The 20,941-nt window shown below is 32.5% G+C and overlaps 1 protein-coding gene across 5 annotated transcripts in view; it reads right to left on the reverse strand.

Annotated features, from left to right (window-relative positions):
- Positions 1-318: 318 nt before the first annotated feature.
- LOC143247839 (homeobox protein extradenticle-like) overlaps positions 319-20,941 on the reverse strand; it is a 127,249-nt gene continuing 106,626 nt past the window's right edge. For 4 of the 5 annotated variants that reach the window (XM_076496365.1, XM_076496366.1, XM_076496364.1 and 1 more), the window contains exons 6-7: positions 20,168-20,340; positions 319-1,692 (exon numbers count right to left, since the gene is read on the reverse strand). In XM_076496365.1, coding sequence (XP_076352480.1) covers positions 1,690-1,692; positions 20,168-20,340 — 176 coding nt within the window. In that variant the 3' untranslated portion in view covers positions 319-1,689. The remainder of the gene's footprint in view (positions 1,693-20,167; positions 20,341-20,941) is intronic. The other variant, XM_076496368.1, reaches the window with a different exon arrangement.

A 20,941-nucleotide genomic window follows, 5' to 3' on the forward strand; every position in this document is an offset into this window, starting at 1 on the left:
ATTTACATAATTATTAATTTAAATATCTAACTCACTACTTGTTTCTTCACGAATCCCTTGTCTGGTCTAAAATAAGTTCGAAGTCACGTTTTTCGCGATGGGTGGAAAATTCACTTTAAGTTTTTGATTAATGAATAGTTTATAATTTTTCGAAATTTATCTAAAACTAAAGCCGACAGAATTTTCTTTACCTAGGTAATACCGTTAGTTTCAATCATTGTTTCGTACCAGGAATGTGTAATCAGAGATTTAAAAAACAAAAAATACGATTCTGTTCAACCCTTAAGAAGCCTGGTGTGAGAGTGAACAGAGGGACTGTTATAGCATCAGTATTTATTGAATTTTTACATAATTACAAACACGATTTTATAAATCATGAAACGTGAATGTTTGATGAAAACCCCTTTATCACACAGTCCTCTAAATCATTATTATTTGAAATGAATTATACAACACATTAAAATATGAGATATGCATTCTCGAGAGAAACAAACCTCGTGCTGGTGATTTGACCAATAAAGTTCGTTTGTGTCTGCAATTTGACCAACAGACGAACTGTAAATATATAACTGTTCGGTGAAAGTGAAGAAAGACCACACAGGAGTTCAAAAATTTAAATAAAGTTTTTAGGTAGATTTTATTTTTTGATGAGGTTATTTGCCAATCTTAACTTATTAGAAAACAATTATATTTTAACCTTTATTTAATTAGGTAAAGAATGATTTTAAAACTTCTATCACTCTGCACAAGAGAAGAAAAACTTATTACATTGGAAATGTGTATATAGCAGCCACTGAAATACAGGTGAACATTTGTGGAGATCTTTATACCATCCTGATGGCGTTCAAGACCATCCTGCTTTAATCGTCACTAAATTGTGACAGCTAAAGTGATCCTAGAGTTGGACAATTGTATTGACAAAATTACCAGAAAGTTCAGTTTATCTCCTCATGATGGAATTTTGTTGTTATTAATTTACTATGAACATTATTTTAGTAATTCAAGGCCTCATCACAGCTGTACAACATGAATGATTTATTTTTAAATTTATACATCTGTCATAAGAAAAGTTTAAACCTTTATTTATTGGTATGTGATTTTTTTACCCCACATCTGACCACTAGATGGCGCTACAGTTTAGGAGGTGAGAGGGAATTTCATAGACCAACACTTGCACAGTTTCTATTGTTAAGTTTACAACTTGATGGCCAGCATATACTCCATTTATAACAATAAAAATATAAAACGCGACCCTCGTATCATATCGAGGTAAGTTTTCTCAGTTTGGAATATTCATCGTAGAATTCTTAAACCTAAAACACGAAGGTAAAACAACAATTAGTAACAAACGAATATAAAAACGGCGGCACATATGGCACAAAGTCTGTTTCCTGATTAACTTTTCCGAACAGAAGTCAGTGGACGTGGTTTATTTCTGAACACAAGTCAGGTCAGAATAATGTAAAATAAAAATAAAAACATAGTTCATCGTATCAAGCAGACCTGAATCAGACACGTTTATATAGAAATGTACATGGAACTTCCAACTGTACGAGCTGTACAAGTGATGTTTCCAACTGTACACACGGGTGTTTCCAACTGTACTCGCTCTACACACGGTGTTTCCAACTGTACTCGCTGTACAAGATGTTTCCAACTGTACTCACAGCAAACATCACTGTTTTCTCTTTACTAGATGAAATAAATATAACACAATATTACACTTCATCTTCCAGTAACAAAATATATATATAACACAATATTACACTTCATCTTCCAGTAACAAAATTAATATAACACAATATTACACTTCATCTTCCAGTAACAAAATTAATATAACACAATATTACACTTCATCTTCCAGTAACAAAATAAATATAACACAATATTACACTTCATCTTCCAGTAACAAAATTAATATAACACAATATTACACTTCATCTTCCAGTAACAAAATAAATATAACACAATATTACACTTCATCTTCCAGTAACAAAATATATATATAACACAATATTACACTTCATCTTCCAGTAACAAAATAAATATAACACAATATTACACTTCATCTTCCAGTAACAAAATAAGTATAACACAATATTACACTTCATCTTCCAGTAAATGTGATGTTCGTTCATACAACGTCGCTTACTTTAAAGTAAAACTAATCTAGTTTCACCTATCTTACATTATCACCTAATAAAATTGAAAACGTTACAACACACGGCTGGTTAACTTCTGGAAGCACATATAAACTAACCAAGTACGTCACGTTATATCTATTCACGTAACGGCTATAAACTCATTTTTATTTCTCAAAACACGAGTTTAAACATAACACCGAAAAATACCATAAATTTAAAAACAATTTTAAAAATAGTAAAATATAAGATGTAAACAAGATGCTAACAATACCAAATTATTTATATTGACAGTGTTGTTACATGATTTGTGAACACTATACTAACAATGTTGTTACATGATTTGTGAACACTGTACTAACAGTGTTGTTACATGATTTGTAAACACTATACTAACACTGGTGTTACATGATTTGTGAACACTGTACTAACAGTGTTGTTACGTGATTTGTGAACACTGTACTAACAGTGTTGTTACGTGATCTGTGAACACTGTACTAACAGTGTTGTTACGTGATCTGTGAACACTGTACTAACAGTGTTGTTACGTGATCTGTGAACACTATACTAACAGTGTTGTTACGTGATCTGTGAACACTATACTAACAGTGTTGTTACGTGATCTGTGAACACTGTACTAACAGTGTTGTTACGTGATTTGTGAACACTGTACTAACAGTGTTGTTACGTGATTTGTAAACACTATACTAACACTGGTGTTACGTGATTTGTGAACACTGTACTAACAGTGTTGTTACGTGATTTGTGAACACTGTACTAACAGTGTTGTTACGTGATTTGTGAACACTGTACTAACAGTGTTGTTACGTGATTTGTGAACACTGTACTAACAGTGTTGTTACGTGATTTGTGAACACTGTACTAACAGTGTTGTTACGTGATTTGTGAACACTACTAACAGTGTTGTTACGTGATTTGTGAACACTGTACTAACAGTGTTGTTACGTGATTTGTGAACACTGTACTAACAGTGTTGTTACGTGATTTGTGAACACTGTACTAACAGTGTTGTTACGTGATTTGTGAACACTGTACTAACAGTGTTGTTACGTGATTTGTGAACACTGTACTAACAGTGTTGTTACGTGATTTGTGAACACTGTACTAACAGTGTTGTTACGTGATTTGTGAACACTGTACTAACAGTATTGTTACGTGATTTGTGAACACTGTACTAACAGTGTTGTTACGTGATTTGTGAACACTGTACTAACAGTGTTGTTACGTGATTTGTGAACACTGTACTAACAGTGTTGTTACGTGATTTGTGAACACTGTACTAACAGTGTTGTTACGTGATTTGTGAACACTGTACTAACAGTGTTGTTACGTGATTTGTGAACACTGTACTAACAGTGTTGTGACATGATTTGTGAACACTATACTAACAGTGTTGTTACATGATTTGTGAACACTATACTAACAGTGTTGTTACATGATTTGTGAACACTATACTAACAGTGTTGTTACATGATTTGTAAACACTATACTAACACTGGTGTTACGTGATTTGTGAACACTGTACTAACAGTGTTGTTACGTGATTTGTAAACACTGTACTAACAGTGTTGTTACGTGATTTGTGAACACTGTACTAACAATGTTGTTACGTGATTTGTGAACACTGTACTAACAGTGTTGTTACGTGATTTGTGAACACTGTACTAACAGTGTTGTTACGTGATCTGTGAACACTATACTAACAGTGTTGTTACGTGATTTGTGAACACTATACTAACACTGTTGTTACATGATTTGTGAACACTATACTAACACTGTTGTTACATGATTTGTGAACACTATACTAACACTGGTGTTACATGATTTGTGAACACTATACTAACACTGGTGTTACATGATTTGTGAACACTGTACTAACACTGTTGTTACATGATTTGTGAACACTGTACTAACAGTGTTGTTACGTGATTTGTAAACACTGTACTAACAGTGTTGTTACGTGATTTGTGAACACTGTACTAACAGTGTTGTTACGTGATCTGTGAACACTATACTAACAGTGTTGTTACGTGAGTTGTGAACACTATACTAACACTGTTGTTACGTGATTTGTGAACACTATACTAACACTGTTGTTACATGATTTGTGAACACTATACTAACACTGGTGTTACATGATTTGTGAACACTATACTAACACTGGTGTTACATGATTTGTGAACACTGTACTAACACTGTTGTTACATGATTTGTGAACACTGTACTAACAGTGTTGTTACATGATTTGTGAACACTGTACTAACAGTGTTGTTACATGATTTGTGAACACTGTACTAACAATGTTGTTACATGATTTGTAAACACTGTACTAACAATGTTGTTACATGATTTGTAAACACTGTACTAACACTGGTGTTACATGATTTGTGAACACTATACTAACACTGGTGTTACATGATTTGTGAACACTATACTAACACTGGTGTTACATGATTTGTGAACACTATACTAACACTGGTGTTACATGATTTGTGAACACTATACTAACACTGGTGTTACATGATTTGTGAACACTATACTAACAGTGTTGTTACATGATTTGTGAACACTATACTAACAGTGTTGTTACATGATTTGTGAACACTATACTAACAGTGTTGTTACATGATTTGTGAACACTGTACTAACAGTGTTGTTACATGATTTGTGAACACTGTACTAACAGTGTTGTTACATGATCTGTGAACACTGAACACTGTACTAATTTTATAATTAGTCCACGATCGTTTTCAAACTATACATCGGTGTCTTTTTAGTCAGAAATTTTAGGTTTAACAGCTATCTTTCTTTAACCGACTTTGGTGTTTCTCACCACAACAATCATTGTTATTGCTTTTTAGTAGATACGGCTGACATAAAAAACCTTCACTAGTCATGAAAAACAAGAGTGCATGACTTTCGATGAATAAATGAAACAATTGCAAACTATCGTAAATGACATGTTTATGAAATATACCACAAGTTATCGAAGTAGAAACTGTTTTTTATCTGATGACGAGAAACCCACTAAAGATGCATCTCAGAAGTGTTAATACCCCCACCAGCTGTTCTGAGATAGAGGGTTCCACCACAACTAGAATAATCACGTTAAAAGGATATAGAGATTTATGTAGTTTTATCTGCAGAGGGTTCCACCACAACTAGAATAATCACGTTAAAAGGATATAGAGATTTATGTAGTTTTATCTGCAGAGGGTTCCACCACAACTAGAATAATCACGTTATAAGGATATAGAGATTTATGTAGTTTTATCTGCAGAGGGTTCCACCACAACTAGAATAATCACGTTAAAAGGATATAGAGATTTATGTAGTTTTATCTGCAGAGGGTTCCACCACAACTAGAATAATCACGTTAAAGGATATAGAGATTTATGTAGTTTTATCTGCAGAGGGTTCCACCACAACTAGAATAATCACGTTAAAAGGATATAGAGATTTATGTAGTTTTATCTGCAGAGGGTTCCACCACAACTAGAATAATCACGTTAAAAGGATATAGAGATTTATGTAGTTTTATCTGCAGAGGGTTCCACCACAACTAAAATAATCACGTTAAAAAGGATATAGAGATTTATGTAGTTTTATCTGCAGAGGGTTCCACCACAACTAGAATAATCACGTTATAAGGATATAGAGATTTATGTAGTTTTATCTGCAGAGGGTTCCACCACAACTAGAATAATCACGTTAAAAGGATATAGAGATTTATGTAGTTTTATCTGCAGAGGGTTCCACCACAACTAGAATAATCACGTTAAAAGGATATAGAGATTTATGTAGTTTTATCTGCAGAGGTTCCACCACAACTAGAATAATCACGTTAAAAGGATATAGAGATTTATGTAGTTTTATCTGCAGAGGGTTCCACCACAACTAGAATAATCACGTTAAAAGGATATAGAGATTTATGTAGTTTTATCTGCAGAGGGTTCCACCACAACTAGAATAATCACGTTAAAAGGATATAGAGATTTATGTAGTTTTATCTGCAGAGGTTCCACCACAACTAGAATAATCACGTTAAAAGGATATAGAGATTTATGTAGTTTTATCTGCAGAGGGTTCCACCACAACTAGAATAATCACGTTAAAGGATATAGAGATTTATGTAGTTTTATCTGCAGAGGGTTCCACCACAACTAGAATAATCACGTTAAAGGATATAGAGATTTATGTAGTTTTATCTGCAGAGGGTTCCACCACAACTAGAATAATCACGTTATAAGGATATAGAGATTTATGTAGTTTTATCTGCAGAGGGTTCCACCACAACTAGAATAATCACGTTAAAAGGATATAGAGATTTATGTAGTTTTATCTGCAGAGGGTTCCACCACAACTAGAATAATCACGTTATAAGGATATAGAGATTTATGTAGTTTTATCTGCAGAGGTTCCACCACAACTAGAATAATCACGTTAAAAGGATATAGAGATTTATGTAGTTTTATCTGCAGAGGGTTCCACCACAACTAGAATAATCACGTTAAAGGATATAGAGATTTATGTAGTTTTATCTGCAGAGGGTTCCACCACAACTAAAATAATCACGTTATAAGGATATAGAGATTTATGTAGTTTTATCTGCAGAGGGTTCCACCACAACTAGAATAATCACGTTATAAGGATATAGAGATTTATGTAGTTTTATCTGCAGAGGGTTCCACCACAACTAGAATAATCACGTTAAAGGATATAGAGATTTATGTAGTTTTATCTGCAGAGGGTTCCACCACAACTAGAATAATCACGTTAAAAGGATATAGAGATTTATGTAGTTTTATCTGCAGAGGGTTCCACCACAACTAGAATAATCACGTTAAAAGGATATAGAGATTTATGTAGTTTTATCTGCAGAGGGTTCCACCACAACTAAAATAATCACGTTAAAATGATATAGAGATTTATGTAGTTTTATCTGCAGAGGGTTCCACCACAACTAGAATAATCACGTTATAAGGATATAGAGATTTATGTAGTTTTATCTGCAGAGGGTTCCACCACAACCAGAATAATCACGTTAAAAGGATATAGAGATTTATGTAGTTTTATCTGCAGAGGGTTCCACCACAACTAGAATAATCACGTTAAAAGGATATAGAGATTTATGTAGTTTTATCTGCAGAGGGTTCCACCACAACTAGAATAATCACGTTATAAGGATATAGAGATTTATGTAGTTTTATCTGCAGAGGGTTCCACCACAACCAGAATAATCACGTTAAAAGGATATAGAGATTTATGTAGTTTTATCTGCAGAGGGTTCCACCACAACTAGAATAATCACGTTAAAGGATATAGAGATTTATGTAGTTTTATCTGCAGAGGGTTCCACCACAACTAGAATAATCACGTTAAAAGGATATAGAGATTTATGAATCAGATAAAATGTTTACACATATCACGCTACTTTATACGCACTATCTGATGAAGTTTAGGCTTAGTGGAGACAAGATTATGTGCTAATAGAAAAACAAATCAACCAAACTACGAAACGTAACACACTAGTTATCAGTGTGACGTCATGGAATTAGTTTCAAGTGTCAATGTGAAGAAAAAGTACACATTCGTAAAGCTGTAAAAAAACAAACAAATCTTTCACATGTTTTTGTTTGTTTTAAGGCACAAAGCTATACAATGGGCTGTCTGTGCTATGCCCATCACGGGTATTAATTTTATTGTTTTTTTTACGTTACAAGCCAGACCTGCTGGGTGTGTTGAAAAGGAATTCGTGTGCATCTAAAGTCTGACATCTACGATTTCTTGTAAAACAAAGAAAAACGCGAGTAGCCCCAAACTGCACAATCACCAAGACGGGCTTGTTCATGCCCACTACCCTAAACTCAACAAGCTAGATCCATTCTATGAGAGAGAGAGAAAAAAAAATAAGTCGCTAGATCGGTTACAAAAAGATAGAACCAATTATTTGTTCATGTGCTACACTGACTGGATTGAACAACTAATTGTAAACAGTCGTTTGTTTCTAATTACGGACCACACAACGGCAAGAAGACCTATTTCTTTTATATTAACCCTTTCAGAAACGTGCGTTTGTCTGTTTTGGAATTTACCTTAAAGTTACTCCAGGGCTATCTGCGCTAGACATCCCTAATCTAGAAGTGATAAACTAGAGGGAAGGCACCTAGTCATTACCACTCACCGTCAACTTTAAGGCTTTTACCAACGAACAGTGGAACTGACCGAAACATTATAACGTTCTGACAGTTTATTATAAACACGTAAGTTGATAAAACGTAGAAGAGCACAGAAAGGTAAGACATTATTAAATTAGAATTCGTTTATGAACGTTCTGTCCCCCCCTCCTCGTCGAGTTTACAGTAAGTAAACGGTTTATCAATTACAGTTTATTAAAATAACATTTTCTACAGTACCGTTAGGCCTCAACACTCGTGTTATCAGTGATGCTAATTGTGAGCTGACAGACATCAGGGGAGGTACCTAACAGGACCGACTGCCAACACTGGGACTACTTTAACAGAAGTGAAGTTTAACGGTCACACTTCTAACGCACCTGTTACGTTTGAGTGTGAACTGCGGTTTTGCAGCAATGGAACTCGAACATGGGACTTTACGGATTCGTAGTGATAAGAATGAAACGCGTGACTACTGACAGCACTAAGAAAAGAAGATAAATAACCAAACCCGAAAAAATACAAACACCTTTCATTAGACCTGCATAAACATAAGTACCGGTATCCTTTTAAAATAATATGTAATGTTAGTGGGATAACATTACCAGATTCAGAGCAGAACCAGGTTTCATTTGGTTACAACTTCACGTGGCAGTTTTCCTCTTCTCATCTTAACTCCGTTACGATGTCCCTAGTGGCACAGCGGTATTTCTACCGACTCGCACTGCTGTAAACCGAGTTTTGATACCCGCGGTAAGCAGAGCGCAGATAGCCCCTTGTGTAGCTATGTGTTTAATTCAAAACGAAATCCGTTCTGATACAGAGTATTCTCAGACTCAAATTTCATACTCTGGTCTTTTACACCTGACTGGCTAGCCGTTATTGTAACCTTGAGATCAACAGCCCTGACAATAAACCTCCTCATTTATCGGGCTTGAGATCAGCAGCCCTGACAATAAACCTCCTCATTTATCGGGCTTGAGATCAGCAGCCCTGATAATAAACCTCATTTATCGGTCTTGAGATCAGCAGCCCTGATAATAAACCTCCTCATTTATCGGTCTTGAGATCAGCAGCCCTGACAATAAACCTCCTCATTTATCGGGCTTGAGATCAGCAGCCCTGACAATAAACCTCCTCATTTATCGGGCTTGAGATCAGCAGCCCTGACAATAAATCTCCTCATTTATCGGGCTTGAGATCAGCAGCCCTGACAATAAACCTCCTCATTTATCGGGCTTGAGATCAGCAGCCCTGACAATAAACCTCCTCATTTATCGGGCTTGAGATGAGCAGCCATGATAATAAACCTCCTCATTTATCGGGCTTGAGATCTATATGCGCAGTAGTAAGTCTGTTAGTATTAACCCTATAAAGGGCTGTTTAAAAGCTTAGCAGTTTAATTATCGAACATATTGTAAACGTACAAGAAAGAAGGTAAAATGCTATAGTACTTATAAAACCAAATGAACAGTGAATTAGACGCACTTCAGACCGGGTGTTAAAGTCTCGTTGAAAACTGTGTTTAGCACAAAATTTAAGGCTCCGATTAGTATTAGGTGTGTTGTTTCTTTCTTATTAAACACGAAACTACAGAATGTTGAGTGTCCACTGAAGGCATGAATATTTTACTATCGTAAGCTGTGAGGCCTACCGTTGAGCTACAACAGTAAATAGTGGAACATCTTACGTCTGTTCTTAGAAAGTTTACTTGTAACAAAATCACTGTCACGACTTGCAAAAGTTGAACCGAGACTTCAACCCCCTACACAAAAAAAAACTAATCTCCGTCAATGTTTTGCTGATTCGCATCAGTCCTGCTGGATGAGAAAAAAAACAAAAACATTTTACTAATAAAATAGGGAAAACTAGCGTTTAAGATCACAAAGTGAACACGACACACGGTGAGCTTTTGTCACCCTTCAAATTAGTTCCAACGTGACGCGTGTTGAGTTAAATATAATTTCCTTGATTGTTTTCCTTTTTGTTTTGTTTCAAAACAAGACTGAAGATCTGGGGGAAGTAAGAGATGTGACCAACATCAGGAAAGTCAAAGTTATAAACAGCTCGTAACACGTAATCAAATTGAGATAAGCCATTTTTACTGTTAGCCTGTTCTTCAATGAGAAGTTTCATTTTTTACTGTCACTAACACATATTCATGAAGTATCTAATCTCGTTTATAATAATTCAACATCATTTGATTGGTTAATAAACATTAGTATAACATTACCGAACATCTTAACAGGATGAAACAGGTCTCAAAATACTGGTGAGTAAACAAGTTTAACAGATAAGTTTTCACTACCAATCTAACCTGATATACATTTTGTAAACGATATTTATTACTAAATCTATAAATAAATGGATCGAATCGTTTGGTCAGTGTGGTTACTAGTTTTAAACGTATCCCGTCTCGGCTATTAATGAAGATACGTGTTTTGTTTCGTTTCTTTAAATAAAGGAGTTTTGATAAACTGACCCAGTTACTAACATTTGTTTTTATCAAGTTTTGATAAACTGACTCAGTTACTAACATTTGTTCTTATCAAGTTTTGATAAACTGACCCAGTTAATAACATTTGTTCTTATCAACTTTTGATAAACTGACCCAGTTACTAACATTTGTTCTTATCAAGTTTTGATAAACTGACCCAGTTACTAACATTTGTTCTTATCAACTTTTGATAAACTGACCCAGTTACTAACATTTGTTCTTATCAAGTTTTGATAAACTGACTCAGTTACTAATATTTGTTCTTATCAAGTTTTGATAAACTGACACAGTTACTAACATTTGTTCTTATCAACTTTTGATAAACTGACCCAGCTACTAACATTTGTTCTTATCAAGTTTTGATAAACTGACCCAGTTACTAACATTTGTTCTTATCAAGTTTTGATAAACTGACACAGTTACTAACATTTGTTCTTATCAACTTTTGATAAACTGACCCAGTTACTAACATTTGTTCTTATCAAGTTTTGATAAACTGACCCAGTTACTAACATTTGTTCTTATCAAGTTTTGATAAACTGACCCAGTTAATAACATTTGTTCTTATCAAGTTTTGATAAACTGACCCAGTTAATAACATTTGTTCTTATCAACTTTTGATAAACTGACCCAGTTACTAACATTTGTTCTTATCAAGTTTTGATAAACTGACACAGTTACTAACATTTGTTCTTATCAACTTTTGATAAACTGACCCAGTTACTAACATTTGTTCTTATCAAGTTTTGATAAACTGACCCAGTTACTAACATTTGTTCTTATCAAGTTTTGATAAACTGACCCAGTTACTAACATTTGTTCTTATCAAGTTTTGATAAACTGACCCAGTTAATAACATTTGTTCTTATCAACTTTTGATAAACTGACCCAGTTACTAACATTTGTTCTTATCAAGTTTTGATAAACTGACCCAGTTACTAACATTTGTTCTTATCAAGTTTTGATAAACTGACCCAGTTAATAACATTTGTTCTTATCAACTTTTGATAAACTGACCCAGTTACTAACATTTGTTCTTATCAAGTTTTGATAAACTGACTCAGTTACTAACATTTGTTCTTATCAAGTTTTGATAAACTGACACAGTTACTAACATTTGTTCTTATCAACTTTTGATAAACTGACCCAGTTACTAACATTTGTTCTTATCAAGTTTTGATAAACTGACCCAGTTACTAACATTTGTTCTTATCAAGTTTTGATAAACTGACTCAGTTACTAACATTTGTTCTTATCAAGTTTTGATAAACTGACCCAGTTACTAACATTTGTTCTTATCAAGTTTTGATAAACTGACTCAGTTACTAATATTTGTTCTTATCAAGTTTTGATAAACTGACCCAGTTACTAACATTTGTTCTTATCAAGTTTTGATAAACTGACTCAGTTACTAATATTTGTTCTTATCAAGTTTTGATAAACTGACTCAGTTACTAATATTTGTTCTTATCAAGTTTTGATAAACTGACACAGTTACTAACATTTGTTCTTATCAAGTTTTGATAAACTGACCCAGTTACTAACATTTGTTCTAATCAAGTTTTGATAAACTGACCCAGTTACTAACATTTGTTCTAATCAAGTTTTGATAAACTGACCCAGTTACTAACATTTGTTCTAATCAAGTTTTGATAAACTGACCCAGTTACTAACATTTGTTCTAATCAAGTTTTGATAAACTGACCCAGTTACTAAAATTTGTTTTTATCAAGTTTTGATAAACTGACTCAGTTACTAACATTTGTTCTTATCAACTTTTGATAAACTGACCCAGTTACTAACATTTGTTCTAATCAAGTTTTGATAAACTGACCCAATTACTAACATTTGTTCTTATCAAGTTTTGATAAACTGACCCAGTTACTAAAATTTGTTCTTATCAAGTTTTGATAAACTGACTCAGTTACTAACATTTGTTCTTATCAACTTTTGATAAACTGACTCAGTTACTAACATTTGTTCTTATCAAGTTTTGATAAACTGACTCAGTTACTAACATTTGTTCTTATCAAGTTTTGATAAACTGACTCAGTTACTAACATTTGTTCTTATCAACTTTTGATAAACTGACCCAGTTACTAACATTTGTTCTAATCAAGTTTTGATAAACTGACCCAATTACTAACATTTGTTCTTGTCAAGTTTTGATAAACTGACTCAGTTACTAAAATTTGTTTTTATCAAGTTTTGATAAACTGACTCAGTTACTAACATTTGTTCTTATCAAGTTTTGATAAACTGACTCAGTTACTAAAATTTGTTTTTATCAAGTTTTGATAAACTGACTCAGTTAATAACATTTGTTCTTATCAAGTTTTGATAAACTGACTCAGTTACTAACATTTGTTCTTATCAACTTTTGATAAACTGACCCAGTTACTAACATTTGTTCTAATCAAGTTTTGATAAACTGACCCAATTACTAACATTTGTTCTTGTCAAGTTTTGATAAACTGACTCAGTTACTAACATTTGTTTTTATCAAGTTTTGATAAACTGACTCAGTTACTAACATTTGTTCTTATCAAGTTTTGATAAACTGACCCAGTTAATAACATTTGTTCTTATCAACTTTTGATAAACTGACCCAGTTACTAACATTTGTTCTAATCAAGTTTTGATAAACTGACCCAATTACTAACATTTGTTCTTATCAAGTTTTGATAAACTGACCCAGTTACTAACATTTGTTCTTATCAAGTTTTGATAAACTGACCCAGTTACTAACATTTGTTCTTATCAAGTTTTGATAAACTGACTCAGTTACTAACATTTGTTCTAATCAAGTTTTGATAAACTGACCCAGTTACTAACATTTGTTCTAATCAAGTTTTGATAAACTGACTCAGTTACTAACATTTGTTCTAATCAAGTTTTGATAAACTGACCCAATTACTAACATTTGTTCTTATCAAGTTTTGATAAACTGACCCAGTTACTAACATTTGTTCTTATCAAGTTTTGATAAACTGACTCAGTTACTAACATTTGTTCTAATCAAGTTTTGATAAACTGACCCAGTTACTAACATTTGTTCTTGTCAAGTTTTGATAAACTGACCCAGTTACTAACATTTGTTCTTATCAAGTTTTGATAAACTGACTCAGTTACTAACATTTGTTCTAATCAAGTTTTGATAAACTGACCCAGTTACTAACATTTGTTCTTGTCAAGTTTTGATAAACTGACCCAGTTACTAACATTTGTTCTTATCAAGTTTTGATAAACTGACCCAGTTACTAACATTTGTTCTTATCAAGTTTTGATAAACTGACCCAGTTACTAACATTTGTTCTTGTCAAGTTTTGATAAACTGACCCAGTTACTAACATTTGTTCTTATCAAGTTTTGATAAACTGACCCAGTTACTAACATTTGTTCTTATCAAGTTTTGATAAACTGACCCAGTTACTAACATTTGTTCTTGTCAAGTTTTGATAAACTGACCCAGTTACTAACATTTGTTCTTATCAAGTTTTGATAAACTGACCCAGTTACTAACATTTGTTCTTATCAAGTTTTGATAAACTGACTCAGTTACTAACATTTGTTCTTATCAAGTTTTGATAAACTGACCCAGTTACTAACATTTGTTCTTATCAAGTTTTGATAAACTGACTCAGTTACTAACATTTGTTCTAATCAAGTTTTGATAAACTGACCCAATTACTAACATTTGTTCTTGTCAAGTTTTGATAAACTGACTCAGTTACTAAAATTTGTTTTTATCAAGTTTTGATAAACTGACTCAGTTACTAACATTTGTTCTTATCAAGTTTTGATAAACTGACTCAGTTACTAACATTTGTTTTATCAAGTTTTGATAAACTGACTCAGTTACTAAAATTTGTTTTATCAAGTTTTGATAAACTGACTCAGTTACTAACATTTGTTCTTATCAAGTTTTGGTAAACTGACTCAGTTACTAACATTTGTTCTTATCAAGTTTTGATAAACTGACTCAGTTACTAACATTTGTTTTTATCAAGTTTTGATAAACTGACTCAGTTACTAACATTTGTTCTTATCAACTTTTGATAAACTGACCCAGTTACTAACATTTGTTCTTCTCAAGTTTTGATAAACTGACTCAGTTACTAACATTTGTTCTTATCAACTTTTGATAAACTGACCCAGTTACTAACATTTGTTCTTCTCAAGTTTTGATAAACTGACCCAGTTACTAACATTTGTTCTTATCAAGTTTTGATAAACTGACCCAATTACTAACATTTGTTCTTCTCAAGTTTTGATAAACTGACCCAGTTACTAACATTTGTTCTTCTCAAGTTTTGATAAACTGACCCAGTTACTAACATTTGTTTTTATCAAGTTTTGATAAACTGACCCAGTTACTAACATTTGTTCTTATCAAGTTTTGATAAACTGACCCAGTTACTAACATTTGTTTTTATCAAGTTTTGATAAACTGACTCAGTTACTAACATTTGTTTTTATCAAGTTTTGATAAACTGACTCAGTTACTAAAATTTGTTTTTATCAAGTTTTGATAAACTGACTCAGTTACTAACATTTGTTCTTATCAAGTTTTGGTAAACTGACTCAGTTACTAACATTTGTTCTTATCAAGTTTTGATAAACTGACTCAGTTACTAACATTTGTTTTTATCAAGTTTTGATAAACTGACTCAGTTACTAACATTTGTTCTTATCAACTTTTGATAAACTGACCCAGTTACTAACATTTGTTCTTCTCAAGTTTTGATAAACTGACTCAGTTACTAACATTTGTTCTTATCAACTTTTGATAAACTGACCCAGTTACTAACATTTGTTCTTCTCAAGTTTTGATAAACTGACCCAGTTACTAACATTTGTTCTTATCAAGTTTTGATAAACTGACCCAGTTAATAACATTTGTTCTTATCAAGTTTTGATAAACTGACCCAGTTAATAACATTTGTTCTTATCAACTTTTGATAAACTGACCCAGTTACTAACATTTGTTCTTATCAAGTTTTGATAAACTGACACAGTTACTAACATTTGTTCTTATCAACTTTTGATAAACTGACCCAGTTACTAACATTTGTTCTTATCAAGTTTTGATAAACTGACCCAGTTACTAACATTTGTTCTTATCAAGTTTTGATAAACTGACCCAGTTACTAACATTTGTTCTTATCAAGTTTTGATAAACTGACCCAGTTAATAACATTTGTTCTTATCAACTTTTGATAAACTGACCCAGTTACTAACATTTGTTCTTATCAAGTTTTGATAAACTGACCCAGTTACTAACATTTGTTCTTATCAAGTTTTGATAAACTGACCCAGTTAATAACATTTGTTCTTATCAACTTTTGATAAACTGACCCAGTTACTAACATTTGTTCTTATCAAGTTTTGATAAACTGACTCAGTTACTAATATTTGTTCTTATCAAGTTTTGATAAACTGACACAGTTACTAACATTTGTTCTTATCAACTTTTGATAAACTGACCCAGTTACTAACATTTGTTCTTATCAAGTTTTGATAAACTGACCCAGTTACTAACATTTGTTCTTATCAAGTTTTGATAAACTGACTCAGTTACTAACATTTGTTCTTATCAAGTTTTGATAAACTGACCCAGTTACTAACATTTGTTCTTATCAAGTTTTGATAAACTGACTCAGTTACTAATATTTGTTCTTATCAAGTTTTGATAAACTGACCCAGTTACTAACATTTGTTCTTATCAAGTTTTGATAAACTGACTCAGTTACTAATATTTGTTCTTATCAAGTTTTGATAAACTGACTCAGTTACTAATATTTGTTCTTATCAAGTTTTGATAAACTGACACAGTTACTAACATTTGTTCTTATCAAGTTTTGATAAACTGACCCAGTTACTAACATTTGTTCTAATCAAGTTTTGATAAACTGACCCAGTTACTAACATTTGTTCTAATCAAGTTTTGATAAACTGACCCAGTTACTAACATTTGTTCTAATCAAGTTTTGATAAACTGACCCAGTTACTAAAATTTGTTTTTATCAAGTTTTGATAAACTGACTCAGTTACTAACATTTGTTCTTATCAACTTTTGATAAACTGACCCAGTTACTAACATTTGTTCTAATCAAGTTTTGATAAACTGACCCAATTACTAACATTTGTTCTTATCAAGTTTTGATAAACTGACCCAGTTACTAAAATTTGTTCTTATCAAGTTTTGATAAACTGACTCAGTTACTAACATTTGTTCTTATCAACTTTTGATAAACTGACTCAGTTACTAACATTTGTTCTTATCAAGTTTTGATAAACTGACTCAGTTACTAACATTTGTTCTTATCAAGTTTTGATAAACTGACTCAGTTACTAACATTTGTTCTTATCAACTTTTGATAAACTGACCCAGTTACTAACATTTGTTCTAATCAAGTTTTGATAAACTGACCCAATTACTAACATTTGTTCTTGTCAAGTTTTGATAAACTGACTCAGTTACTAAAATTTGTTTTATCAAGTTTTGATAAACTGACTCAGTTACTAACATTTGTTCTTATCAAGTTTTGATAAACTGACTCAGTTACTAAAATTTGTTTTTATCAAGTTTTGATAAACTGACTCAGTTAATAACATTTGTTCTTATCAAGTTTTGATAAACTGACTCAGTTACTAACATTTGTTCTTATCAACTTTTGATAAACTGACCCAGTTACTAACATTTGTTCTAATCAAGTTTTGATAAACTGACCCAATTACTAACATTTGTTCTTGTCAAGTTTTGATAAACTGACTCAGTTACTAACATTTGTTTTATCAAGTTTTGATAAACTGACTCAGTTACTAACATTTGTTCTTATCAAGTTTTGATAAACTGACCCAGTTAATAACATTTGTTCTTATCAACTTTTGATAAACTGACCCAGTTACTAACATTTGTTCTAATCAAGTTTTGATAAACTGACCCAATTACTAACATTTGTTCTTATCAAGTTTTGATAAACTGACCCAGTTACTAACATTTGTTCTTATCAAGTTTTGATAAACTGACCCAGTTACTAACATTTGTTCTTATCAAGTTTTGATAAACTGACTCAGTTACTAACATTTGTTCTAATCAAGTTTTGATAAACTGACCCAGTTACTAACATTTGTTCTAATCAAGTTTTGATAAACTGACTCAGTTACTAACATTTGTTCTAATCAAGTTTTGATAAACTGACCCAATTACTAACATTTGTTCTTATCAAGTTTTGATAAACTGACCCAGTTACTAACATTTGTTCTTATCAAGTTTTGATAAACTGACTCAGTTACTAACATTTGTTCTAATCAAGTTTTGATAAACTGACCCAGTTACTAACATTTGTTCTTGTCAAGTTTTGATAAACTGACCCAGTTACTAACATTTGTTCTTATCAAGTTTTGATAAACTGACTCAGTTACTAACATTTGTTCTAATCAAGTTTTGATAAACTGACCCAGTTACTAACATTTGTTCTTGTCAAGTTTTGATAAACTGACCCAGTTACTAACATTTGTTCTTATCAAGTTTTGATAAACTGACCCAGTTACTAACATTTGTTCTTATCAAGTTTTGATAAACTGACCCAGTTACTAACATTTGTTCTTGTCAAGTTTTGATAAACTGACCCAGTTACTAACATTTGTTCTTATCAAGTTTTGATAAACTGACCCAGTTACTAACATTTGTTCTTATCAAGTTTTGATAAACTGACCCAGTTACTAACATTTGTTCTTGTCAAGTTTTGATAAACTGACCCAGTTACTAACATTTGTTCTTATCAAGTTTTGATAAACTGACCCAGTTACTAACATTTGTTCTTATCAAGTTTTGATAAACTGACTCAGTTACTAACATTTGTTCTTATCAAGTTTTGATAAACTGACCCAGTTACTAACATTTGTTCTTATCAAGTTTTGATAAACTGACTCAGTTACTAACATTTGTTCTAATCAAGTTTTGATAAACTGACCCAATTACTAACATTTGTTCTTGTCAAGTTTTGATAAACTGACTCAGTTACTAAAATTTGTTTTTATCAAGTTTTGATAAACTGACTCAGTTACTAACATTTGTTCTTATCAAGTTTTGATAAACTGACTCAGTTACTAACATTTGTTTTTATCAAGTTTTGATAAACTGACTCAGTTACTAAAATTTGTTTTTATCAAGTTTTGATAAACTGACTCAGTTACTAACATTTGTTCTTATCAAGTTTTGGTAAACTGACTCAGTTACTAACATTTGTTCTTATCAAGTTTTGATAAACTGACTCAGTTACTAACATTTGTTTTTATCAAGTTTTGATAAACTGACTCAGTTACTAACATTTGTTCTTATCAACTTTTGATAAACTGACCCAGTTACTAACATTTGTTCTTCTCAAGTTTTGATAAACTGACTCAGTTACTAACATTTGTTCTTATCAACTTTTGATAAACTGACCCAGTTACTAACATTTGTTCTTCTCAAGTTTTGATAAACTGACCCAGTTACTAACATTTGTTCTTATCAAGTTTTGATAAACTGACCCAATTACTAACATTTGTTCTTCTCAAGTTTTGATAAACTGACCCAGTTACTAACATTTGTTCTTCTCAAGTTTTGATAAACTGACCCAGTTACTAACATTTGTTTTTATCAAGTTTTGATAAACTGACCCAGTTACTAACATTTGTTCTTATCAAGTTTTGATAAACTGACCCAGTTACTAACATTTGTTTTTATCAAGTTTTGATAAACTGACCCAGTTACTAACATTAAGTGAATCACCTCAGCCCAACTTGAAGTTATGTTGTTTCAGTTATATTTTTAGTTTCTCGTTGTTAACTGTTTCCCCAACTCTTGTTTACTGAAGGTAGCCAGTTAGGAGATCCACTCACGATCCATACTAATGGACTGACAGTCACTCTTATAACATACCAACAGCATAAAGTTAACGATTTATTAAAAAAATTATTTATTCAATTGAATACTGAAGTTTCAAAGTTACGACATAATTTTAAAACTGTTCCTCTTAACTATAACTGAGTAAAATGAAACTAACGTACGCTTCCGAGTGAAAGAACGTACAAAATGGTGAATAGTATGTCAGCTATGTTATGTATCCACAATGTGGAATCCAACGTTAGGATTGTAAGTGTAAACAGTGATGAATTTTAATATTTACTTCTATAAGAAGAATGCCGTAGCAAGTTCAGCATGTGTCCTGTTATCGTTTTTATAAGTGGTTAAAGGTCATCTTATGATCTGTGTAAGTAGTTTAAATGGGGTTAAAGGTCATCTTTTGACCTATGTTAGTAACGTAGACCAGTTTTATTCTCACCTGTGATTGGATACTAGCTTCCACTGAGGGCACAGACTTGTAGGAGTCACTACTGTTCATGCTCATGGAATATATTCCGTCATTAGATGGCACTGCTCCTGGTGGTGGAGGTGGACTGATCACCTGTCCTTGGTTTGATATCATGGCCAACGCGGAAGCGCCACCTACAGATGCTGTAAATTGTATCTACATGTTAAAGTTCTACACGTACGCCGTTTATTTTAAATTATCAAACTGACGTTTCTGATGGAGTTTCCTACATATGGGTTTGGTTAATTGTTTGAAATTAAGTACAAAGCTACACACAAATGGCTTCCTGTGCTGTGCCCTCCATCGGATATCGAAAGCTAGTGTTTTGCGGTACAAGTCCACAGATTCGTATATATTTAATTAGGTAAAAAAAAAGTATATACTCAAACTCTGAGGTAATTAAACAAACTGCACATTACTTAGGCTTAGAACTACATGAGAGGTTGAGTATGTTATATCAAATTGGTTTTGAATAGGAAAATCACCGAGTCACGTGACACTACAGCCGATACAAGAACGCCGTGTATCAAACCTACATTTTGTTCGTTTGACATTTTTTAGGTAGTGTGATGTCATCCGAAAATCGATCGATTGCGGAAAAGGTGTGCAATAGCCCTTTCTCATCCAACATAAAGTTAGAAACATATCGGGAATTAAGAATTTCCCTTGCACTTAATGCCATTATAAATCAAAGAAATATAGATCATCTTGGAGAACCAAGCCCACTAATAAAGCGACCTGCAA

This window comes from Tachypleus tridentatus, chromosome 3 (assembly GCF_004210375.1).
Source record: "Tachypleus tridentatus isolate NWPU-2018 chromosome 3, ASM421037v1, whole genome shotgun sequence".
In the NCBI taxonomy this organism is placed as follows: Eukaryota; Metazoa; Arthropoda; class Merostomata; order Xiphosura; family Limulidae; genus Tachypleus; species Tachypleus tridentatus.